At 51.9% G+C, this 24,808-nt stretch overlaps 1 protein-coding gene across 2 annotated transcripts; it reads left to right on the plus strand.

Moving 5' to 3' along the window:
* The first annotated feature begins 3,283 nt into the window (after positions 1-3,283).
* MAP3K14 (mitogen-activated protein kinase kinase kinase 14) lies at positions 3,284-24,760 on the plus strand. Of its 2 annotated transcripts, none has more exons than XM_027904962.1 (16): positions 3,284-3,385; positions 9,953-10,225; positions 10,766-10,835; positions 12,918-13,128; positions 13,243-13,836; positions 14,999-15,136; positions 16,765-16,894; positions 17,540-17,671; positions 18,092-18,196; positions 19,253-19,416; positions 19,761-19,911; positions 20,495-20,845; positions 21,665-21,771; positions 22,661-22,805; positions 23,332-23,432; positions 24,485-24,760. In XM_027904962.1, the coding sequence occupies exons 2-16, from the start codon at positions 9,973-9,975 to the stop codon at positions 24,647-24,649; spliced, it is 2,817 nt and encodes a 938-aa protein (XP_027760763.1). In that variant the 5' UTR covers positions 3,284-3,385; positions 9,953-9,972; the 3' UTR covers positions 24,650-24,760. The 2 variants fall into 2 exon arrangements, with proteins under 2 accessions (XP_027760763.1, XP_027760762.1); XM_027904961.1 differs by having other exon boundaries at positions 12,915-13,128; positions 24,485-24,759.
* Positions 24,761-24,808: the final 48 nt, after the last annotated feature.

A 24,808-nucleotide genomic window follows, 5' to 3' on the forward strand; every position in this document is an offset into this window, starting at 1 on the left:
CGAGGAACAGGAGGGATGGGAACGGGTTGGACGCTGCGGCTCCAGGTGGCTCCAGGGGGTCACCACCAAAGCAGTGAGGCTCAAGTGAGGCTCCCTGGGGTTCTGGGAGCTCCAGGATCTCTTTGGAGGGAGTATTTCTGCAGCTGGCACATCAATCCCGTGTCCCCAGCAGAGGACAGAGGGTTGGTACCACAGTTCCTGCTGGAGGAGCTCTTCCCACGGACAAAGTCCCCACAGGACAGGCCTGGGTCTCCCGGGGTCTGCCGTCTCCCCAGAGCTCCAGGTCTCTCCACACAGGTTCTCCAGACACCAAAACTCCATCACAACCTTCACCCAGGGACAGTGACTCTGGGAATGCCAGCACACGGCGGCCCCCACATCTCCTGGGCTTCTAGGAGAGGGATTAGGATGAGAGAGCACAGTCTGGGGTGGCAGCGGGGCAAGGCGGTCAGAATCCTCCTTTGAAAATGGTGACATGCCAGCGGGGCTGGTGGGATGATGCAGCAGATCAGGCAGGTGGAATGAGCCGTTCCCATCCCTAGCTCCAGACTGAAGCTGTCCTGGTCCAAGTCCTTGTGTTGTAACACACAGCTCATGGCCCACACACACACACACACACACCTCGAGCACACTGAACACTCCAAGCTCCAAGCTGTGTCTGCCCAGTGTCCCAGAGTGGCTCCCCGTGATCCAGCCAGGCAGGAACAAAAGGCCTCTCTGAGCTGTGGCTGCAATCACACACGCAGGTCTCGATGTTACTGGGTCTGCCCGAGGAGGGTCTCTGCATACTCTGCAGCAGTCATTAACGCAGCTATTCGAGTGCTCCCCCTCCAGCCCGAGTGCCGGGCACGCCCTGGGTGATTTACACGAACAGCAGCACAGCTGTATTTGCATTTGCTCCGTGGGAGCTGGTCTGGAGAGCGACTCGTGGGTTTGAGTGCTGCGATAGGAGCCAGAGCCGGCCCAGCAGAGCCCGGCCCGGCTGGGGGGATGGACACACCGAGCTCTCGCCCTCCTCCAAACACTCTTGCCGGGCTGCAGAGGTGTCTGGAGCAAAGGAAACACTGGGTGTTCTGGATTTAAGGGCTGAACGTGGGCTTGTAACGAGCTCCACGAGTTCTTCTCTCCTCCTGTCCTCCCTCTTCACCAGCTCCAGTGGAAAGTGTGCCTTGTTCAAAACCCACACCATGAGTATTAAGGTCCTATGTATTTTGTCAAAAGCGTTGTTTGCTCTTCGTTCCACTTCCTTCATTGTGATAAAAAGATCAAGGTCGTGAATACCTCTAAATGCAACGTCACAATCACCTCAGCTACTCTTGGTGAAAACAACCTCAGGCTTTTAAAGGCAAATGATGTCAAATGTTGTCAAATTATCTAAACTTCTGAGCAGCATTACGTGTGGAGATGCTTCTAGTTGTTCTTTGTCTTGCCCAGCAAACATCCCACATCCTTTAAGTGAGAATAAGATAACAAGGAAAAGGTGACAGTTATGTGACCAGTTACTATCACAACCCCTGCCTCACTTAAGGTTCTCCTACAGAATTAGGAAGCAATTCCTCCCTGGGAGGGTGGGCAGGCCCTGGCACAGGTTGCCCAGAGAAGCTGTGGCTGCCCCTGGATCCCTGGAAGTGTCCAAGGCCAGGTTGGAGCAACCTGGGCTGGTGGGAGGTGTGGGAGTGGCACTGGATGGGCTTTGAGGTCCTTTACAACCCAAACCGTCCTGTGATTGTATGAAGATGATTTTTTACTCTGTGACTGGAGCATGTGCTGCCCAAATGGGGGAGCACACAGAGCATGAACCCAAAACCCAGCTTTCTCCCCACACCCAAGTCAGAGCTGACCACAGGTCAGTTCCTCCAGGAAGGACTGAAAACCATCTGCTTTCCTTGGAGAGCTGACCTGGTGAGAGCAACCCCACTCCCAACATTTTCCATTTCCACTTTAATCAATTCCACAACCTGCAGGAAAGCCTGTTGAACTACAACATCCCAGGTGTGACAGTGACCTACTGTGACAGGTTCTCTTAACTCAGGGTTTGTACCCAGAGTTAAAAAGGCAACAGGAGATTATTCTACAACACAATATAGAACCACACAATGGTTCAGGTTGGAACAGACCTCCGAGATCACTGAGTGCAACCAACACAGCTCTGTTCTCTTAGGGCTGAAGATTTATTTCTGAACTATGTGAAGATGCTGAGCAAGATGCCCCTGCATGGAGCCAGTGTGTGCTGAAGGTGAAGGAGTCCAAATCCAGAGGGAATAAGCAATGGAAGAAATTCTCGAACGGGGCTTGGAGCACGCTGGTTTAGTGAAGGTGTCCCTGTACATGGCAGGGAGTGGGACTGCATTGGCTGTAACGTCTCTTCCAACCCAAACCATTCCCTGGTTCTGTAAGTACATCAGAGTTCTTTTTTGAGAGCTCTGAAATTACCTCTGGAATTATTTCTTTCCCATGGCTCCCACCTCCCTGGGGCAGGGACCGAGTCACCCACCCCCACCCTGCCTTTGGTGTCAAAGCAAGGAATAATGGTACCTGGGCAAACCAGAATCTGAATAATGAACTTACTGGGGAGCATTAGAGGCTACATGGTGGTGGTGGAGGTGGGACCTATCAAAGTTATCACAAATTTACACTACTGAAAATAGCGGGACTGACACCTCCTACCCCCCAGAGCCACGGCGGGGGCAGTGCCGGCACCCAGGGACACGCTCCCTGCAGCCCTTTCACCGGCAAAAACGGCCACGGAGTCTTAGAACAGCGAAAAAAAAATTAAATGAATGGGAAGTCTCGGCTTCTGGAGGCAAACGCGGTGTAAAAGGTGAGGCTCTGGGGCGGCTACTGCGGTACCGAGGTACCACCAAGGTGGCTCCGAGGCGGTACCGACGTGGCCTCGAGCACCTCCCACGCCCGTCAGAGAGGCTCGAGGGACAGACCCGAGGGGGCCGCGACACTCGGACCGGCCGGAGCTGCCAGCAACATGGCGGCCGATCGTGAGGGCACCGGCGGCCGCTCCCGGCCCCGCCCCCCCCGGCCAAACACGCATGCGCAGAGCGGCGGCTCCCGGAGGGACCGCGGGGGGGTGGGCCCTGCTTGGCAGGAAGCCCCGCCCACTTCTGGGAAACCCGGCCGGCTGGAGGCGTGGCCGGAGGGCGGGAAGGGCGCTGTGATTGGGCGCGACGGACGGCGGGGCGGGGTCTGGCTGTGAGGAGGGGCGGTGATTGGCTGTGTGGCGGAGGGGGCGTGGCCAGCGCCGGGCACCGCCTGTCAGTGAGCGGGAGCTGCCGAGGAGGCCTGAGAGGCGGCGGGGCCGGGCCGGGCTGAGCCGGGCACCGGGCCGGGCTGTGCCGAGCGGGGCTGTGCTGGACCCAGCCGTGCCGCAGCGGTAGGTGCGGGCCCGGCGCGGGTCCGGGGGGCGGTGTTCGGTGCGGGGGCCGCGGCGGTAGGAACCGTGCGGAGCTTCCGCAGCCGCCGGCAGGAGCAGCGTGTGAGGGGAGCGAGCCCCGGCCGGGCGGCTCCGGGCGGGTCCGAGCGGCTGAGGGGCTCTCCGGGACCTGCCGCAGCGCTGTGTGTTTGTGTGTGTCTGTTCGGAGCCTGGATGTCACTGTCCTGCTCGGCACGTCCTCGGCCCCGGGCTCCCCGTGCCCTGAGCTCCCGATTCCCTCTGCTCCCAGTTCCACGAGCTCCCCGGTTCCCTGAGCTCCTGATTCCCTGATCTCCCAGTGCTCTGGTGTCCCGGTGTCCCGTTCCTCTCGGTTCTCTGATTTCCCGGTGCCCGGCAGTTCCGGGATCCCTGAGCTCCCGGTGGCTCCAGCTCCCCGATTCCCTGGATTCCCCGATTCCCTGGATTCCCCGATTCCCTGCTCTCCCGCTGCAGGGACTTCACCGATCCTGAAGAAGGTAGGACGAGGCACAGCCGAGCTCAGCTCATCCCGAACCCCCCCGCTCCCCTCTCGCTCCGAGTCTCGCCCTTCTCTCTGACACAACTCATCTTTTAATTTTCTTTCTTTTCTTTTCGTCTGCCAAAAAGGTTCAAAATGTTTCTTTGCTGATTAATAAGTTGCCGCTGTGGTTGATCTCAGATGCTTCCTGCCCGCTTTAACGGGCTGCATTAGAAACATGTGTCGGGCGCCGTGCACATGGAGGGGCAGAGCGGTGTGAAACCGGCACCCATAAACAAAGCCTGAATTTCTTTTTCGGCCGCCTTTCTGAACCCTTTCATGAGTAATAACCGGCGCTGGTGTGCTGTGACATTAGTGATAAGAATAGTCGGGGCTGTAGTGAGCTGCTTTATTGCATTTTACCTCCGTCGAGATCTGTTATTGGCACGGCCAGTGGATTCCTTGGGAGTGACTCACTTGCTATTAACTATTAAATTTTAACTGTATTAAGAGGCTGAATCTTGAAGCTGTGAAGAGGGAGCTTAACAAATAAACATATAACAACCGAAACCCGAAAGCGTTGGTGGGACCTGATCCAACAGCACTGGGATTAATGAAGTTAATTGGAGTTAATGAAGTTGGAGTTAATGAAGGTCTGTCCTGAGCCCTCTCCCCGTGTGTTGAATGAGGGAGGGCAGAGCTGAGCTGCTCTAACAGGGATGTGGTGCTGAACTGTTAACTGCGGCTGCCAAGAGGATGGAGGCAAAGGCACCATAACCCTTTCACTTTCCTTCTGGGACTTTTCAGGGTTGCTGGCGAGGGTCAGATGTGTCGGTGGAGGCAGAGGGAGCCAGGCCTGGAAGACAGAAAGATTCCCATGTTCCAAGAGGAGCAGCTGGCTGGGAGTAAATGAGACCTGAGTTAGGAAAGGGTCTGGAGGTGCTGGGAAAGGGAGATCAGGAGGATGAATGGAGGGACCAGGGGGGGTCCAGGAGGGCCAGACACGTGGGAATTGAGTGTGGAGGGCGCTGGGCATTGCTGGTCACAGCTTAGTGACACCAGGGCCCTGGAGGACATGGACCTTGTCTAAAGGCAGTTCTGTTCCTCAGTCCATATGGGAGTTTGTCCCAGGGGATTCTGCTCAGGCTGAACAGTTAGAAACCATTCCAGTCAGCTCACTCTTCTACTCTACAGTGTAAAATCATCATAACTGAATTTGCAGGACCAGTCATAACTTCAGATCACATAGAGCTGCTTCCACCTGTACTAGATGTATCTAAACTTTTGGGTTTGCCTGGCATTCCAGCCTTACTGCTTCCCTGGAGATTCCCTGGATTTTATACATGTGGTGTAAATCTTATAAATCTGGATTTTAGAAGTGAAACATAAAGTTGCAGAGCAGTGTGAAGTAACAGCAGGTGAGAGCTCAGCCCTGCCTGCTTGGGCAGGATTGATTCACACTTGTGTTTGTGGTGGCTGCTGGAAGTTGTCCCTTTAGGTGCTTGATTGGTTCATTTTGTTACAGTTTAGGAAATAACTCCACAAGTGGGTTGTCCAGGCCAGGATGTCATTAAGGAGCAGCTGAGGGAAGCAAATCCTTGCCAGGCTGAAGTTTGTTCTGATCCTTTCTGTTCTCCTTCTGTTTTACAAAGAGATTGGGAAAAATGAGCCCCTTCTTTGAATAGATGGGGCTGTGGTGGTGTTTGTAAACCCTGGACAGATGGTGTCACTCAGCATACCTTTGTTCAGCAACATGAAAAGGATTGTTCAGGGCTGAGCTGTACTCGAGGAAATGAGCACAGGTTGGGTTTGGGTGCTCTGAGAAGCCAGCCCAGTATTTCCCTGCAGATTCTGCAACCAAAGTGTTGCAATATCTTAATGTCTGGCAAGTGGAGAGGCGGTGGAGGCTCATTATCCTGCTGTTTACAGTAAGCAACACTGGTGGCTGAAGCGGGATTTGGGAAATATTTACTATCAAACCACTTTAAGGAATATGTTTACATACTTCCTGTCGTCTGCAGCGTCACCTAAGGCTGATAGTGAAATGCTGGGGGGTTTGGGGAGAAGGTTTGGCTTTCCCTGGAAAATCTGTGTGCAGGAGGGCTTGGATACACACACAGGAGGGACCAGAGGGGGTGCAACAAAACCCCAGTGGGTCACAGTGGTTATCCAAGGGGAGGTGAAGGCTCCAGGAGCACCCTGGAATAGCAACTGCTGCTCTGACTCACCAGGATTTTAATCAGTCAGGCATTCTATTTATTTTCGCTTTGGAGCTCTCAGATACACAAGGGAAGTCTCTTTTTTTTTTTTTTTTTTTTTTTTTTTCCCCCCTCTCTTAAACACTTCTCTTAAAGCAGCTTTAAGTGTGTTTTCAGGTCGGGAGGGTTGGTGAGTGTTACAACTTTTTTTATGAAGCCCCTTCTGACACAAAGTGAAACTTGTCCTGCTGACAGCGCTGAGCAGTTTAAATCACCAGCCCAGGCCTGGGCACAGCAACAGCCTGAAACTGCCCGTGCTGAAAAAGGAACTGTCTTAATTTCAGTTCCATCTGAAACATGGGCAGGGAAGGGAGCTCCTGGATGACATCCAGGCAGGGAGAGGAGGGTGGGGGGGGATGAAGGGAAGCAGTGCCTGGGGTTTGAAGGGGTTATGCATAGAACCATGGGATGGTTTGGGTTGGAAGGGACCTTAAAATCCATCCATTCCCACCTCCTGCCATGGGCAGGGACACCTTCCACCAGCCTAGGTTGCTCCAAACCCCATCCAACCTGGCCTTGGACACTTCCATATATATATATATATATATATATATATATACATACACTCTCTTTGGCCCCCAAACCAGGTTTTTAGTGCAATCCCTCCATTTAACAAGTGCCATCTTATTTATTTTTTTTTTTTCCTCCCTTTGGAAAAACGTGTTCCTTTGCCAAGGTTTGATTCTCTGATGGTTTTGATTTTACGACGATTTGCAAAATCATAATCAGCCAATTCTCTGGGTCAGTTTTTTGGCTGCAGTTTTTTTCTGCAGCATTCCCTGACAGCTATCAGCACTGGAAGGTGTGTGTCCTTCTCAGCTGACATTCCCTGCTCCGGTGAGGCAGAAATTCCTGGCTCTTCCCAGCTGTTGCTTTGTTGTGGTGGTCAGCAAAGCAACGTGGCTAAAAATGCTCCTTGTGTTTGAACAGAACCAGCAGCAGCTGCAAAGGCAACCTGAGTTAGTGCTTAAAACTCCTCTCAGTAAGGAAGTGGGAAACCTCACTGAGATAACATGGTTGGGTTTTTTTTTTCTCCCCCCCTTCAAACTAAATGTCAGTTTGAAACTGGCTCTGAGATGAGGAGAAATCTGCATTCTGTGAAGCTGACTTAGGGAGTCTTGTGTGTGTTTTAAAGCTCTTTCCCAAGTCTTTTTAACCCAAATCTACACAAAATTCACTGAAACTCTCCCCAAAGCTGCTGTCCAGGGAGGCTGGAGCCAGGCAGATGGGGCAGGATCCCACGTTGTGGTTTGCTGTGGAAGGATTCAGTGCTGGAGAGGGGTCTGCATGACTTTTGAAACACAGATCTTGCCTTCCTGAAGCACAGAAATGCTCTTTTAAGGTCCCTGCTGCAACCAGCTTCCAGCTGAGGTGGGAAGAGCTGCAGAGGGACTTGTTTAGAGAAAGGAGGGGGAGGTTTTAAAGGAGCAGAAAGCACGTGGTCATCACTTCTATTAGCAGTGTTTGAGTGTGTCCTTAATTCTGCCTCCCTACAAATCTCAGATGACCTTATCCAGTATTTCGTTTTCTCCCGGAGATTATTTGGGAGGGGGAGGAGCTGCCCCCCCGGAGCTCCACTGAGACTGTTTGGCTTTCACTGTGTAAAAACCCACTTTCTGTTTGACACCAGTGGGAACTGACATTATTAACCAGGGCTGAGTAAACCCTGGGTGCAGATAAGGAGCAAACAGGCTCTAACCTGGTGTCAGGAGCCCACTGTGGGGTTAGGAGTGGAGGACCCACTGTTATCACCCTCAGAAAGGCTGGGGGGGGAGGTCTGGGCAGAGAACAGGGGCCCACATCCAAATTAAGGGAGCTTAGCAGCCCTTGGCACCTCTGTTTGCCCCCTCCAGGTGCTCAGAGGTGAGTCCAGTCCAGGATCACACAATCCTTGAGGTTGGGATGATCCCCCAGGGCCATCCAGTCCAACCTTCAACCCGGTCCTACTGTGCCCACTAAACCCTGACGTGAAGTGCCAAGTCTGCTTGTTCTTTGAACACTCCCAGAGATGGTGGCTCCCCCTCTGCCCTGGACAGCCCATTCCAATGCCTGGTCACCCTTTCAGGGTAGAAACTTTCCAAAATATCCACTTTGAACCTCCCGTGGAGCAACTTGAGGCCGTTTCACCTTGTCCTATCACTCGTTCCCCGGGAGCAAAGCCCGACCCCCACCTGGCTCCACCCTCCTGTCAGGGAGTTGGAGAGAGCAATAAGAGCCCCCCCCGAGCCTCCTTTTCTCCAGGCAGAAATTACATCTCAAAAATTCTTCGAAAATCCTGATTCTTCATCTTTTAATCACAACTTCTGCCCACCACGCTTTGCTGTACCTACCATAAAAATAGCCTTGACTCTTCCAAGCACCTGAGAACTGAGCAGCAACACTTAAAGCAGGCTGGGCTCGCAGGTTCTGGTCCTGCACAGCCTCCTAGACCTGAGTCACACATCAAGCTGTCTGAGTTTGCCCTCTTGGAGGCCGTTGCTCACAGTTGCTCCTCGGTCTCTTTGAGTGAGGCACCTGCTTTGTTGACTTTAATCTCGGGAACGTTTCCTTGTTACTCTTTCCCACCTCGGAGGGTGGTGACAGAGGACTTGCAGTTTTGCTTCTCCCCTCCCTCTGCTGTCTTATGGAATTTGGGTATTTTTTTGGCCATGGGAATTGGCCGGTGCTGAAGGACCTTGAAGGTGAGAGGGGAGGGCAAGGAGAGACAGAGTTAATGCAAGTCAGGAGAGAGTGAGTATAAAAATAGCCCTGAACTTGTCAGTTTGGTCGCTAGTGGCTGGGTTAGTCATCTGGCAGGCTCTGCTGCTGCTGCTCCAAGGGATTATTTTACAGCACTGAGGGCTGACATAATTTCTGTAGAGGAGAGGGAGCGGGACGGGTGTAATGAGTGGGATACTGTCATCAGCACTTCTTTTGCACAGCAGCTGTTCTCTGTTGAGCCTCTGAATGTGGTCATTGTTGACTCTCCTTGTACACCTGCCAGGTTGTTAAGTGACTCATCACACCGGGGTTCGTGCCCTTGGCTCCCAAACTTCTCCATTCCCCTCTCCTTGGTGGTCCTTCAGAGCACCACCCACTCCTTCTCCCATTTTCCTGAGTCATCCCTGATGCCAGGAGCCTCTTGGAGTAAATGTCCTGTCTCCCCAAGCAGCTGCTCAAGGTGGGGAAAAAAAGGAAAGCAAAAAGGAAATAAAAAAACAAAACAAAACCAAAACTCAAAGGTGGACCAGAAGTGGTCCTGAGATCCTGGTTTTCCTGGTTCTCCTTCTCCTATACTGGTACTTAACACCTGTATGTGTTGGCCATGAGTTTCCAGGGGTTGTTTGATGGTGGGAATGTCCATCTGAAGGTGTTACACTTGACCTGTGAGAGGAGCAGCCTGAGGAAGGCATCTCTGCACTTAAAGGGACAGCACAGCAAAGGCTGGTTTAGAAGAAAACAACTGGTTTAACTTCTCCAGAATCCGAGTGAGGGGATCAGGGGCCAAGCCAAGGTTGTGTTTCCTGTGGGTTCGTGTTGTAGGGAAATCCTATTTCAGCTGAGGGAATGTCCCTTTGAAACCTGCGTGGTCTCGTGCTCTCAGTACTGAGAATATAACACTGAATATTCAGGTTTTCAGTGGTCCAAGTCAGGGGTGGAGAGGTGGCACCCTGGGGTTCTTCTCCAGCTCAGAGCTTGGGCAGGACTTTGATTTAGTTTAAATTACTGAATAATCTGATACCTCCACAGCCTCAGTTTCCCACGGACTGCGAGCTGCTTGCGTCTGTGAGGTATTTTGACGAGTGCTTCATTTTTTTTTCTGCTCTCCCTCAGCGTCTCTCTGAAGCTGGGAAATGGCAGTGATGGGAATTGCATGCCAGGGAGCTCCTGATGCAGCTGTCAAGCACAAGAAGGAGCTCACGGCGGCCGAGGGGCTGAAGGAGACAGCAAGCGAAAAGCAGAGCAGCGTCTGCAAAGTGGAGGATCCAAAGAAGGCCATCTTTGACAGCCAGTGGAAAATCCTGAATGATGTAATCACCAAAGGAACAGCAAAAGAAGAAACAGAAGGAGGCTGTGCATCGATTTCTATCATTGCCCAGGCAGAATGTGAGTAGCAGGGCTGGCTGGGCTTCATTGAGGAGCAGGAATGTGCAGGGAGGGGGGAGATTGCACGGCGCTCCTGCAGGGCTGAGGCCACAGCTATTTGTAATCCCAAGTGGGGTGGAGTTGGTGACACATCCCAGGCTCTATTTAGGAAGCTCATGAAATCTCCTAATAATGTGGCAGCATCCACTGGCTAAAACAGAAATAACAGACCAGTGCAGGTTAAAACAGAAATAACAGACCGGGGCACCTCAGCTAAATCCCTGTCCTGGGGGTCATCTGTTCTTGGCTGCCTTCTGAAAGGTGTTTAAAACCCACATAAAGCTGTCAGCTGGGAAGGAGCTGGGGGATCAGGGGATGGCTGGGAAGCTTCCCAGTGCTAGGGGAGCAGGAATGTGGCGTGGGTGGTGTGAGATGACTGTGCAGTGATTTGTCTGGGTCACGGAGGCAGCGCGTCGGCAGAGTTGTGTGAGTGCAGTTGTCACTGGGAGACACTTGGCCTGGTGTCTGAGACAAGTGGTGACCCTGTTTTCTCTCACACAGGTGAAAACAGTCAGGAGTTCAGCCCCACTTTATCAGAGAGATCCTTTATTGCCCACAGCAAACGTTACAGGTGAGAGAGCTCTTCACATGAGCACATGGAGTGGCTTCACTGCTGTGTCTGCTGACTTGGACTTGCTCCAAATCACCCTGGCTCTGTGTGCTCATAGCATTTTTTTTCCCCCAAACACTCCTGCCTGAGTTAGTTTTTCAGTCTGAGGCCTGGTAAGAATGTGCCTTTCCCCAAACATCTTCCTCAAACCCTTTTTTGTTGTGTGAGGGGAAAAAACACAAGTTTAAGCACAAACCCCATGAAACACCTTGCATTGTCTTACTGTCAGTGCCTGCAGATTGACTGCCCTTGTGGCCTTCTGCCTCCATTCTGGATTGGCAGATTTGGTTTGGAATGGTTGGGTGATTTCTTTTTAAAGCAGAAGGATCCAAGGGTAAATTCTCAGTCTTTTTTTTATTTTTAACTGAACTTTTGAAACTGTGTTGCCCCATCCCCTGAAAAGCTGTGTGAAACTTGGGCTGCTGCTGGGAGGATTCCACTCAGAAAAGGGAGCAGCTTTGTTTCTGGGAAGGGTAAATGAAAGGGGATGAGAGAACCTTTGCTTGGTGACACCATCAGCAGCAGAAGGTGTAGATGGAGTTGTCAAGAGAAGCTGGAAGTGGTAAAGGAGTCACAGTTGTGGTGGGCGAGGAGTTGCTTTTCAGGAGTCGTCTGGGAGTGAGGAATATGTGCCCTGGAGCTTTCTTGGGCACTGGAGCTTTGTCAGGCAGCCCCAGCAGCCTGCAGTGGGTGCCTGGGACGCACAGTGAGGTGCTGCTGTTTCCTGGGGCTCTCAGACACTGAACTGGGGGGTGCATGGTTTGACATTTTGGCTGAACTCTGCCTGTGGGATCCTTCAGCAGTAAAGCAGCAGGAGAAGATGGAGAGAGCAGTGCTGGCTGGGAGCTGCATCACTGAGCAGGAAAGGCTGCTCTGAGTCCATGGGATGGTTTCTTCATTTGAAGATCAAATGTCCTGTTTTCTCCTACAGCTTTGATTCTAAAAAACCTTAACTAGGATGAGTTGGTTCCACACAAATCTAAGGACTGGTGTGGAATCTCAGAATCACAGAATAGTTTGGGTTGGAAGGGACCTTGAAGACCATCCAGTTCTTCCCCTGAATAACTGCACACAAATGTTCCTCTCGAGTTCCATCTCCTCCTGCACCCCCAGCTGGAGTGCTGCCAGGGCTGCTGTGTCTGTCCATGTGTTCCTAGAAATCAGACTGTAATACAAAGCTTCACACACCAGCACATTTTGGCTTTTTAAAGCTGTTTTGTTGGAGTTCTCTCAGTCATCCCTTTTCTTTGAGCAAAGCCTGTTTTCCTTTCGAACAGAGCAGGCGTTGAGGTTATGAACACTTTTATTAATTTAAATATTTTTTTTTAAATAGATTGCATTTACACATCATTTCTGTGTTCACTAGGAATCAGCCACAGACTGTCTCAGAGCAGCCTGCAGATGTTCAGTGCTTTCCTCTTTACTTTGTCATGTACAAGAAAGAGGTTCCAGGAGAGCTGGAGGGGAATATTGGACAAGGGATGGAGGGACAGGACACAGGGAATGGCTTCCCACTGCCAGAGGGCAGGGATAGGTGGGATATTGGGAAGGAATTGTTGGCTGTGAGGGTGAGCAGGCCCTGGCACAGGTTGCCCAGAGCAGCTGTGGCTGCCCCTGGATCCCTGGGAGTGTCCAAGGCCAGGTTGGACGGGGCTTGGAGCACCCTGGGCTGGTGGAAGGTGTCCCTGCCCACGGCAGGTCTTTAAGATCCCTCCCAACCCAAACCATCCTTTCTGTGATCCAGCCTTGTTGTCAATCCCAAATCCAGTCAGACCCCAAACCATTCCATGATCCAGTCTTGTTGTTCCTTGCAGACTTTGTAAACACTGGCAGACTCTTGCTTTGCTTCCCCTGCCCACATTTCTTCCTCACCATCGTGCCAGCCTGCACCTTGAACTTCCACAGAAAACATGAAGTTGTGTTTTATCTCTCTGTTCCTTGGCTCTCAGGAGGCAGAGAGCTCTCTCTGGGGGTCAGAGGGTTTTCCTGAGCTGTGCTCTCACCTCTCAGAGCCCTGCTGTGTTTTTTTTTGGTTTCCAGCAGCCGCTCGGACAGCCTCGACCACATCCCCAACAATGTGGCCCACGCCACCGAGGGGCAGATGGCCCCAACCTGCTGGAGGGGCAGGCACAGGGGCAGGGCCAGGAAGAAAAGGCACAAGAAAAGGTCCAAGCTGAAAGGACAACCTGCCACTGGTGGCAGGAGAAGCCCCAGAACTCCAGAACAGGAGAGCTGCACCCCCATTCCCGTCCAGGTGAGAATCCCTGACCTTCCCCTCCTACTGTGGGGACCCCTGCGAACTCCTAACAGGTGAATTTTGGGTGCTTATACCGAGATTCCTCCTCAGCTGTTCTGTTTTCTTTTCTAGGAGGATGAATCACACCCAAGTGCTCTTTACAGGAACAGTTTTTGGGCTTCAGAATTTAACAAGGACTCTGTTTATGATCCGCTGCCCTTTGAGAAACCTGAGGGAGCTCTGCCCACGGGCAAACCCCATTCCCCCAGGAGCCACTACAAAACTGAACTGCACAAGCTCATCAGCCCCATTCAGTGCCTCAGTCACGTTTGGAGACAGAGGGACACTGTCCCCCAGCCTGAAACTCTCCATCCCTTTCCCTACAACATCCTACCCCCCCATTTCCCCCCTCTGGACAGTACCCTCCCTGCCAGGAAGCGGAATGCTCTGGAGTCCTGCTTCCCTGCTGACCTCAGCTATCGAGACAGTCGCCTCTCTGGCCTCAACTTGGAGTACCCTTTCCCCAAGTGCCTCAGCCAGTCCGTGAAAAGCAGCTCAGACAAACTCTCCGTGGAGGAATATTTGGTGGACGCCTTGAAGGGGAGCGTGAGCTTTGGGGAACCCCAGAATTTAGCCAGCCTGGCCAAGACCTGGAGAGGAGGTGGGCTGGAGCCCAGGAAGCAGCTCTGTGAAGAAAGTGCCAATGAAGGAGTGCTGCTGAACGAGGTGAGCTGGGGAGGGGGGAGGCTGCTGGGCTTCAGAGCAGGGAGCATCTGCATCCAGGGGCTCTGGATGTGCTTCTGAATGGCTCTTGATCTGGCTGAAGCTGCCAAATAAAGATGCAGTGGGTTTGGTTTTTTTAATCATCACAGAATCACAAAGTGTTCTGAGTTGGAAGGAACCCGTAAGGATTGTCAGGTCTAAGTCCTTAAGTGACTGGCCCACCCAGGGGGTGGAACCTTGGTGGTGTTGGCACCACGTTGTAACCAGCTGAGCTCATCTCAGGGTTATCCCTGCAGGATGTAGAGCCCTGTCTGTCTCAGGTTTTGGCCCTTCCCTGTGCCCACCCAGCAGGCACTCAGGGCTGTGTCTGAGCAGGGTTTGTGTGCCCAGGCAGGTCAGCCACGTCCTCTCTGCTGCCTGTGCAGGAGCCCGGGCCCTGCAGGTGAACAGGCTGCAATATTTGTTACCTCTGGATGGCACAGACAGAAACCAGGCCTGGGTGGATGTGGAGGGGCAGGAGGGATGTCTGTGCCTCTGCTGGGAGCTCATCCATCAGCCCTTGCCAAACACAGGGCTGGGGCACAGCAAAGCATGTCAATCCTAAGGTGTGATTCACTTCTGAACTCAGTTCTTTCTTGCCGCCTTAATCTCCTCTGAGAGGACTTCTCTGGAATCAGAGTGACCCTGTCAGTGTTGTCTGTGGAGTTCAGGGTGTCACTTACCTGCCTGAATGTATTTACAGCATCACCTGAGGCACAGTCTCCATCTACTGACTGCCAGAAAGCTTTAGCTCGTGCTCAGTGTCTGCATTTGGTCACATGAATCTGGGTTTGCTGTGGGATTGAGCTTTGTATTTAATGTCCTGCAGGAGAAGGGAAGGCTTTGGAGCTCCAAAGCCATCCAGATACTGGTGGCTTTTCTTTACAGCAGTAAATTTAAATCAAGCAGAGCCCAGAGAAATCAAGTGGATTGATCCTGTGTCATTTAATCTCGAGCCTGTGACTGAAGTAGTTCTGCAGAGGGATTTTTAGAGGGGTGCTGTGATATCACTGTGCTGCTTCTGGAAATGTTGATCTCTGTCTGTGCAGCTCAACATTTAAGTAGTGTGTTTTTTTTGGTTTTTTTTTAAATTTGCTTCATCTTGTTTTCTGATCTGAACTTGCAGAAACTGAAGCCAGTGGATTATGAGTACAGAGAAGAGGTTCACTGGACCAAATGCCACGGTTCCTTGGGCATTGGCTCCTTTGGAGAGGTGTACAAGATAGAGGACAAACAGACAGGATTCCAGTGTGCTGCCAAGAAGGTAATGATGATGTGTGAGAGAGGAGGGTTTCCTGGCACAAGAAGGCACATGCAGATAAATCTCCCCTCAGGGTGAAGTGCTGCTGCAATTGTGCCCAAGGAGGAGCTTCGGGGTGATGGCAGGGAGAGAAGCACATGGAGAACCTGGGGGTGCACAGGGATCAAGCTTAGCAACCAAAATTAAGACCAGAACTTGGCTCAGGGTGCCTCAGGGCTGCAGGCAGAGTGGCAAGTGCAAGATGAGGAGAATATGAACTGTTTTATTTGAACTTGAATAGTTTCATCCCCTCTTCAAGCTGATGTTTCTCACATTCCTCCTCTAGAAAACTTCACCCAGCGTGTGGGAAGTGCTTGTCTTGAGCACAAGAAAGATACTGGATGCAGAAAGAACTGGAACTTGCATTTTTCAGTTTAAAATGTTCACTTTTCCCTGTTTACACTGGGCTCCACGTGTTGCCTGGGGACAGATGGAAGTGGCCAAATGACCAGCTCTTTATCCATTTGGGGTGTCAGCTGTAGAAACAAATTAATCCCCGTTCTGCATCCTCACAGCTTGCATGTGGAACTCTGTGGTGACTCAACCAGCTTGCTTTCTGTGATCCATTTTGCAAATACACAGGCTGGGGAGAAATAGCTGTTCCTAGAGGGCTGCACTTTCAGGAAGGAGGATGGTTGTGCTGAAAAGGGAAACATGAGAGTAGGAGAGGCTGGAGTCTTTAAAAGGTGTCAGCTTTTTTTCCCTAAGTACTGGAGGATTTCAAATTATGCATCTTTAGATGTCAGAAACGCATCTTTTTAAGACCAAACTCTGAATCTAGAGAGTTCTAACGTGCAGGTTGGACGCTTCCCCATGATTTTTTTCCTTTTCCATGAGTAACTGTGTCCAATTCCTGCTGCCTGCCTGTGCTAGGGGGGGACTACCTGACCTTCTTTCACCAGACTTGGTGTTGGAGGCACCTGCTCTCCGAATTCTTGAGGTGAAAGAAAACTAACTATAGCTGGATTGCTGACAGTGAAGAAACATGATGCATCCTTTCCCACCAGAACCTTAATGACTCATGTTTTCCTTCTGGTCTTTAGCAAATTCTTGCTTTATTTTGCTTGGCTGAATTCAGGGCTTTTCTTTAACCGTTTTCAGGATGAACAGCACCTAAAACAGTGACTGTGCACACTCGTGGCTGTATTCCATGTTCCCTCCTGCCTGGGGAGAGTTGAATTTTTGCCAGGTGTTGCACCACCCTTAATTTTTTCCCCTCTTTCCTGAAAGCAGGATGTTCAGCTGTCAGAACTATCCTCATGCTGAAACAGAGGTTATCTTCCTCCTGCAAGGCTCCCAGTCCTCAGCTGCAAGCTGGAGGCACTGCAGCCTGGCTTTTTGATCAACCTTCCCTTTTCCTCAGACGCTGAGGATTTAGGGACTAGTTCAGATCACCCTGAGTGTTTCCCACTTGCTGCTGTCCCACTCTTGAGGAAGGTCAGAGAATCGTGAATGCTGCAAAAGTCCTCCCAGATGGAGCCCAGTTAAATCATCCTTGTGCCTGTGGTGTTGCCCAGCCCCAGCCATCAGAGAGGGGCTGCTGTGGCAGGATTGAGCCCGGGAGTTTGCTCAGTGCTGCTTTGTTTGCCCAGGTCCAGGTGGAACATTTCCGAGCGGAGGAGCTGACGACGTGCGCGGCCGTGACGAGCCCCAGGGTGGTGCCCCTCTATGGTGCTGTGAAGGAAGGCCCCTGGGTGACCATCTTCATGAAGCTGATGGAGGGTGAGGAAGGAACAGCACAGTGCAGTGGACATTGATCTCCTCTTCCTCCTGCCCCAGTTTTTAATCTGTTAGTTCTTTGACGTCTCCGGAGTGTTAATTCCTGAGTGGGGTGGGATAGGTGTGTGTGTGATCCCTGCTGGACCAGCAAGGGGCTTTCTAAGGGGGGGAATAATTCCCAGTCCCGCCTCACTCCAGTTCAAAATATCTCTGTTTTGATCAGCAGCTGCCAGTTCTCACTAAAACATGCAGCTGGTGCTGGTTTCTGCTTCATGGCACTGAAAAAGGGGATACTGTCCCAGCAAACCCAGGTCCTTCCCTTGCCCGACGCTCTTTTTCCAGCCAGGACTGTGGAAAAATGGGCTGGGAAAAATCAGCTGGTGATCAGTAGCACCCAGAAATGTCTGATCTGATCACAGAGCAGCTGCTTTTGCTCCAAACCAGCGCTGTCAAACTGACACAAAGCAAAAAGCTTCAGGAACGAGGCCGGTGTCTGTGGGCAGCAAGAACTCGGGGGATAAACAGAAGGAACAGAGCCCTGCGTGGGAGACAAGGGCTGTCAGACCTGGAAATCCTCACTTTTTCATTGGAAACAACTGGGAAGAGTTCAGAGCTAAGCTAACATGGACTCTCTGGGTTCCTTTGCAGGTGGCTCGTTGGGGCAGCTCATTAAGCAGAGTGGCTGCCTGCCAGAGGACAGAGCCCTCAGCTACCTGGGCCAGGTCTTAGAGGGGCTGGAGTATCTTCATGCTCAAAACATTCTCCACGGAGATGTCAAAGGTAGGGGTGGTGCTTGAGGTATGCCTTGTTCTTCCCTTTTCCTCAGAAAAGGCTTGGAGATTAATTCTGGGATTACTTACTGGATTTTGAGGTCTGTGTTTGAATTGAGAGCTTCCCCTTGGTCCCGAACTGCTGGGAAATAGCATGTTTGTCACCTCTGTCTGTCATCCAGGGGGTCTGACAGGCTGCTTGCCCAGGCTGCCCCACCACGGGGGTACAAGAATCCCCAGGGCAGGTGATTGGTAGTTTATAAGCAGAGATAATTACGGCTCAGTACTTGTTTAAGCCAGTGACACTCCACAGGAGTTTTGAGCCTTTTGGGCTCAAAAAACCCCTGTTTTTTTGTGGGGTTTTGATGCTTTTCTTCCATCTCAGTGACCATAACACAGGAGGAGACTGATGAAACTCTTCTCTCTGCAGCTGAGAACGTGCTGCTGTCTGATGATGGGAGCAGAGCCCTCCTGTGTGACTTCGGCCACTCTGCTCACCTTCATCCTGACGGGCTGGGGAAGTGCCTGGTCACAGGTGAGGCTTTGCTGCTGCCTTTCTCCAGAGCTGCCCTCCTGACTCATTCTTTCTGGTGAACATTTACCTCCTGGCTCGTTTGCAAGCGGCTGTGTTTCCCAGCCTGAACATTGCTCACAGTGTCTCGTTTACTGGTGTCACTGGGGTGCATCCCACTGCCAGCTGAAGGGACCTCAGATTTGGGGGTTTCTCCTTATCTCCCAAGATTTTTGTAAGGTTTTATCAACATTTGGTGTTTTGTCCCTGCAAGAAAACACCTTGAGACTTTAAAATCCTGCTCTGACTCGTCGTGTAACCTCACCCAAGAACTGGGGAAGGATCCTGACATCCACTAAAGCAAAATGCCTTTTTTTTTTTGTCAGTTAGATTTTACAGTGCTTCTTAATGCAGCTGTTACATGTCTTCTAATGTCAAGCTTCCCAGATTTGCTTGGAAGGGGGGTTTAATCCCTATTCTGTGTGGGAGGTATGAGTCTGATAAGGAGCTGTAGGCTTGGAACAGTTTATAAGAGCACTCAGTGCTGCTTTTTGGGTTGAGGTGGAGCCTCTCTGCTCTGGAGCCAGGCTGGGAGAGCTGGGGGGTTTCACCTGGAGAAGAGAAGGCTCTGGGGAGACCTGAGAGCCCCTTCCAGGGCCTAAAGGGGCTCCAGGAGAGCTGAGAGGGACTGGGGACAAGGGATGGAGGGACAGGACAACGGGGAACTATTTTAAACTAAGAGGAAAGATTTAGATGGGATACTGGGAGAAGTCCTTCCCTGGGAGGGTGGGCAGGCCCTGGCACAGGTTGCCCAGAGAAGCTGCGGCTGCCCCTGGATCCCTGGAAGTGTCCGAGGCCAGATTGGAGCACCCTGGGCTGGTGGAAGGTGTCCCTGCCCATGGCAGGGGGTGGCACTGGATGGGCTTTGGGGTCCCTTCCCACCCAAACCATTCCATGGTTCTCAGGAGGTGATTCATCTCTCCCTTCAGCTGAGAGGACAAGGATTCTGCCTGAAGCTTCCCACCTTGAACTGGGAAGTGTTCTCTTGCTTACAGTGAGTTTTCTTCCTGCTGGTTTCAGGGAACTACGTGCCAGGCACGGAGACCCACATGGCCCCCGAGGTGGTGATGGGGAAGCGCTGTGACTGCAAGGTGGACGTGTGGAGCAGCTGCTGCATGATGCTGCACATGCTCAACGGCTGCCACCCCTGGACCCAGTACTACAACCACCCCCTCTGCCTGAAGGTGAGTGATGACCCAGCCCCTCTCCAGAGCCAGCAGATGAGCTGCCAGAGCTTCTCATTCCCAGCCAGGGACCCAGCTGGGTGTCTGACACAGCACCAGCCTTGCTTTGGGAGCTCAGCATTCCCTGTGCCCCTGACCTCTGTGCTGGGGCTGCTCCTTTTTTTCCCTGCTCATGACTTGGGTGTGGCTTTTTAACCATTCAGCTGTAATAAAATTGCTGCCCACGTCTCATTTAGTGCTTTTCATTTCAGCTGGAAATGCTCGGGGGAGGGTGGGAAGAACCTTCCTGAAATCAAATGAAGCCTCTCTGGTGTAACCTCTTTCACTTCCTGTTTGCTACACAGATCGCTAAAGAGCCGCCTCCTCTGAGGGAAATTCCACCTTCCTGCAACCCTCTCACTGCTGAGATCATTAAGCTGGGGCTGGAGAAGGAGCCTCTCCAGAGGGCATCTGCAGCAGAGCTCAAAACCAAGACCAGCGTGGCACTTGAGGAAGGTAGAAATGTCCTAATGCAGCCAAACCTCCACACCCCCACTGGCAGAGCTGCTGGATGTGTCAGAGCCACCCCTTGGGGAGCCACCAGCCTGTTTTTTGCTGCCCAGTGTGTCATTTCCACAGGTTTCAAGCGTGGGCTGATGGCTGTTGCCCACAGCTGAGTGCTTCTCACCCAAATAAATCAACATTTCCTGTGTGCTGTCACGTGCTCTTCCTTCTCTGCTGGAGGAGGTGTCGTTGCTCTCTGGGGGTTTCTTCAGGTGTGTGCTGGGCAGCTGAAGCATCAGCTGCAGCTGGAGAGCCTTGACACGCAGCAGAACTGCAAGCAGAGGTTTGGTGCATCCTCAGCTGTAGCTCCTGCTTGTGGTCCAGTCTTGCCTCTAAGACTGATCATAATTTATTTCAGCTTAATCCTGCTGGGTGGTTCTGTAATACAGCAAGAATTTGAGGAGGTGTCTTTTTGTATCCTTTGGAAAAGCAAATACACTTCAGAAACTCTTCTGAGGAGGAGAAACTTTACCATCTTTTTTTTTTTTCCTCTATTTCATAATGTTTGATGGGTTTTTTTTTTTTGCTTTTGCAGTGGGAGGTGTGAGAAGCCCCTGGAAAGGCGAATACAGAGAGCCCAGACGTTTATCTCTGAACAAAGAAAACAACCCCCAGACATCCCTGTCCCCCACAGCAAGCCCAGTCTCTGGGACTGCTTCTGACCCAAAACTGTCAGTCAAAACCTCCTGTGCCAGCCCAGTCCTACCACCACCACCCCTGGAGCAACCACAGGAGGCCGAGGGCACCCGTTGGAACGAGGACAAGGAACCCCCCGAGCCCTGGGATCCCCCACCTCTGTCCTCAACCCCTGTGCCCCTGAGGAGCTGCAGCCACGTGGAGAGAGCCACAACCATTTCAGAACAGGAGCTCCAGCAGCTGGAAATCGGTGAGCCCTGGGCTGGGAGAGGAATATCAGCTCTTTGCTTGAGGGCAGGATGAAGATACAGCTGCTTTCTCCTGGCCCTCCTGGCAGTTATTTTCGGGTTTCCAGCTTGGATGTCGTTTTTGGTCACGGTTCCTTTCTCGCTACACAGATTGCTCAACCTTCCTCTACATTACCAAAACTAGTAGTTCTTAACCAATTAAATGCCCCACAGAGGTGATGAACAGGATTTCCTTCCGCTGAGCAGGGGAGGGACCTTCTGAGAGGTGCAGGAGCCTCTCAGAAAACAGCCCATTTCAGACTTGTGCTCAAGTGACCACGTAAAACAGTGCCAGAATCCCAATTTCGCCTGGATTTTTAGGTTTCAAACATCATTCTTTTAACAAAGGGGTAAGCCAGGGTGATAACAAAGGGATGGCAGATGTCAAGCAGAGCAGTGTAGTTAAAATCAGTCTGCAGATGTTTTGTTCTGGCCACTGGAAAACCTGCAGCCACCAGCCAAAGAATTTGGTGACCGGCAGCAATCCAGAATTGGAGGACCAGCAGTAAATTAGTGTGGCCAGTTCCATTGCCCCAGTATAATACAACATTTCAGGGTTTTTTTTTTTTCCTCTCATATTTTCTATTTGTAAGTGAATTTAAAACTCCAAAAGATGGCTTAAAATGTTAACTGTGTCAGGGAACTGAGGAATGGCATTTTTCACTGACACCGGTATCAGCCTTCATCAGCTGAAGCTGAAGGAGCTTTGGGAATTAATTGCACATCAGAGGAGAAGGAAGGAACCACTGGAAATGTCTTCCCTTCTCTTCTTTTTGCTGCAGAACTGTTTCTGAACAGCCTTTCCCAGCCTTACTCCCTGGAGGAGCAGGAGCAGATGCTCTCCTGCCTGAGCATCGACAGCCCCTTCGTGTCGGACGCCAGCGAGAGGGTGAGTGGGGATGGAGGCAGGGATGGGGCTGTTCTCTGGAAAACTGGGAGCTGTGACCAGCAGAGATCTGGGTTTCTCACTCTTGTTGCTTTTTGACACCCAGTTTGCTGGAGGGAACCCTGGGAGGAAAGCTTTGTCCTGGCACAGAGGGGTGGTGAGGGTTGTGCTTTAGTTCACTGTCCAGCCTGGATCCTGCCCTCCAGGGGCTCTCCTGTGCTGTCTGCTCACTCAGGAAGCTCCAAGTGTGTGGATGTGGAACATCTCAGCAGCCTCTGTGTGCAGGGAAGGGAGCTGGGGAAGCAGTGGTGGGTGCAGGAGCTGTTCCAAGCTGGACCAGGCAGCTGTGCAGAGTCTTTTTTGGGCCACCAATGTAAAGTTTAGGGCAAGACCAGAAGAATGGGGCAGGAAAACAGAGACCAAATCCTGACTATTCATTCCCAGCCTCTGTATCTGTTCTCCATCATCTTACTTTAGCCCACTGATGCTAAGGAATGCACAGTCCAAGACACTGAAATGCTAATTTTAATAATTTTTATTTGCTCTGTCTCTGGTGCTCCCAAGGCAGGGACTGCCAGTGAGAAACACTGAACAAGCCTTGTTGGACCAGGGGAGGACAAAAGCCCTTCCATCATAGTTTCCAAAGACATGGAGTCCCAAATTGTGCAGCCTGGCATCTGCAGGAGTCAGCCCTGGCTAAGAGCAGCTTTGTGTCCTGTTTTTGTCCCTCTTCTCAGCCTTCCAGAGCTTTTTGTGGAGGCACAGGAACGCTGCCTGACTCACAGCCCGGCCTTACATCCCCGTGGCTCTCCACCTTTTACTTTCATGTTTTCCCTCCTGCCGGCTCATTTTCTTCAGGAGCCTTTTGACAAACTTGTGGTTGTTTCTGCAGAACTCCATGAAGGCTTCTCAGAGCTTGAGGGACACTATGAGCTCTGGGATTCATTCCTGGAACAGCCAGGCAGACGGGCAGAGCTTCAGCTGGAACAACCTGCTGAGCCGCAGCCGGCACACCGACACCCCCAGCTACTTCAACGGTGGGTCTGGGGGGCCACAGGTGGGATAAATGCTCAGGAATCATTCCCTCAGTATTTAAAGGAACTGGGAAATGGGCTCTTTGAGCTCTTTTTACCCTTGAGTTGCTGTGTCAGCACTAACCCTCCTAAGGACGGGTTGTGAGGAGCCCAGTCCGCCCCGCTGACGGGTGGGTGGAAGGCAGTGAAATCCAGGGAATTTCCTGAGCACACAGAGCCTGTTCAGCTGTGTGTGCCCTGCCCTGTGTGTTCAGCTTGCCTTGTGCAAAGATGTGTGTTTTATAACCATGAAGGTCCACAGAGTAATTTCGAGGGCACGTTGTGCAAATCAATCCCTTCAGCTGCTTTCCTGCTGAATGCAGCTCTGCCCTGAGTCACTGCTGTCTTCAGGAGGCTCCATGCTCAGCAAAAGACCCACGTAAATGAAAAGCTCAGTGACAAAAAGGAGTCTTTTCCCCTGTGTGTGCCTTGTCAGTCAGTTCTCCTGTGGACTGTGAGGTCGTAACCACTCCTCTCGTGCATCTTCCAGGAGTAAGAATCCAGATCCAGTTGCTCAGTGGCGAAAATTTACACATCAGGGATTTCCACAGGAAAAAGGTGGGAGACATTGCCACGGGGATAAGCAGCCAGGTGAGACACAAACTGGGAGTTGAGTGATTGCTTTTGTCTGAGGAGCAATTTCTTCCCTAGCACAGCCTCCTAACACCTGAAATCCAGGGACTAGGAGTTGTTCAAGGGCCCCAGTGACACCTTTGGTAACAGAACCTCAGTGCTGATGTCATGAGTGTGGTACTAGAGGATGTTTTTTGAATCACTGAATCATTAAGGTCAGACAAGACCTCCAAGATATCCAGTCCGACCTTTGAGCAAATCCCACTAAACCCTATCTTGGAAGTGCCACCTCTCCTTGTTTTTTGAACACTTCCAGAGATGGTGACTCCACCACTGCCCTGGGCAGCCTGTTGCAGTGCCTGATCACTCTTTCAGTGAAGAAATTTTCCTGGTATAAAACCTGAATCGTAAGCCATTGCTAATTGTCATAGGGACAACAGGGATCTGCACCTTAGGAAGTGCCAGTGCTGCAGCTTAAAAAAATCCTTTTCCTCAACTATAAAGATGAATTCTTCCCCCTCTCCCCTAAAGAAGAATCCCTGTGTGCCTTTTTCATCCTGAGCGGCAGCATCAGCTCAGGGAAACAGGCCGTGTGGTGTTTGTTTGGAGATGTTGGCACACTCCAGTGAACCTCTCTGTGGGCATCCTTGGCAGCCCCTGAAAGAAACTCCCACCGTGTCTGTGGGACTGTGACTCATCTGAGTGTAAAATGTGCTGTGGGAGAGGTTGCACCAGTCCAGAAAACGTTCTGGGGGTGCTGGCTCTCTTTGGTGGGCTTACAAAGCCAAATCCCACCGACCTGCAGGGGAGTTCACTCACCCAAACACAGGCAGCTCAGGGACCTCCAGCCACGGCCCTGAGCTCGTGGGAGCAGTTTGGCAGCAGGGTGGGCACTGCCCTGTGCAGTTCTAAGACACTTCCTCACAGGAGAAGGTCAGGATGTTCGTGCCAAGCCCCAGCCTCTCTCCGAGCTCTTTCCTTGCCCTGGGCAGCTGTTTGGTGGGGGTGATAAAGGGGTGGGACGCTCCAAAAAAGGCTCCAAGTGCTACTCTGTGTGTTCTGCTCCCCAGATCCCAGTGCCTGCCTTCAGCCTGGTCACCAAGGAGGGGCACCCCGTGCACTATGACATGGAGGTGCCCGACTCTGGCATCGACCTGCAGTGCACCCTGGCCCCCGACTGCAGCGTCAGCTGGACCTGGCGCGTCAAGCACGGCCGGCTGGAGAACAGGCCCTGAGGTGGTTTGGAGGTTTTTTTCACCTCGTGGAAAGAAGGAATCCCAAAAGCTTCCAGCCTCCCCTGCCGTGGTGGAGCAGCAGGTGGCGTGGCCGGTGTCTGCGCCGCCGCGGGACGCGCCCGGGCCTCGCCTCTGCCGTGCGCTCTGACCCGGCTGCGA

The sequence above is a fragment of the Empidonax traillii genome, unplaced genomic scaffold, assembly GCF_003031625.1.
Source record: "Empidonax traillii isolate 1590-97213 ecotype Southwest subspecies unplaced genomic scaffold, ASM303162v1 scaffold1106:size208277, whole genome shotgun sequence".
Taxonomy (NCBI): Eukaryota; Metazoa; Chordata; class Aves; order Passeriformes; family Tyrannidae; genus Empidonax; species Empidonax traillii.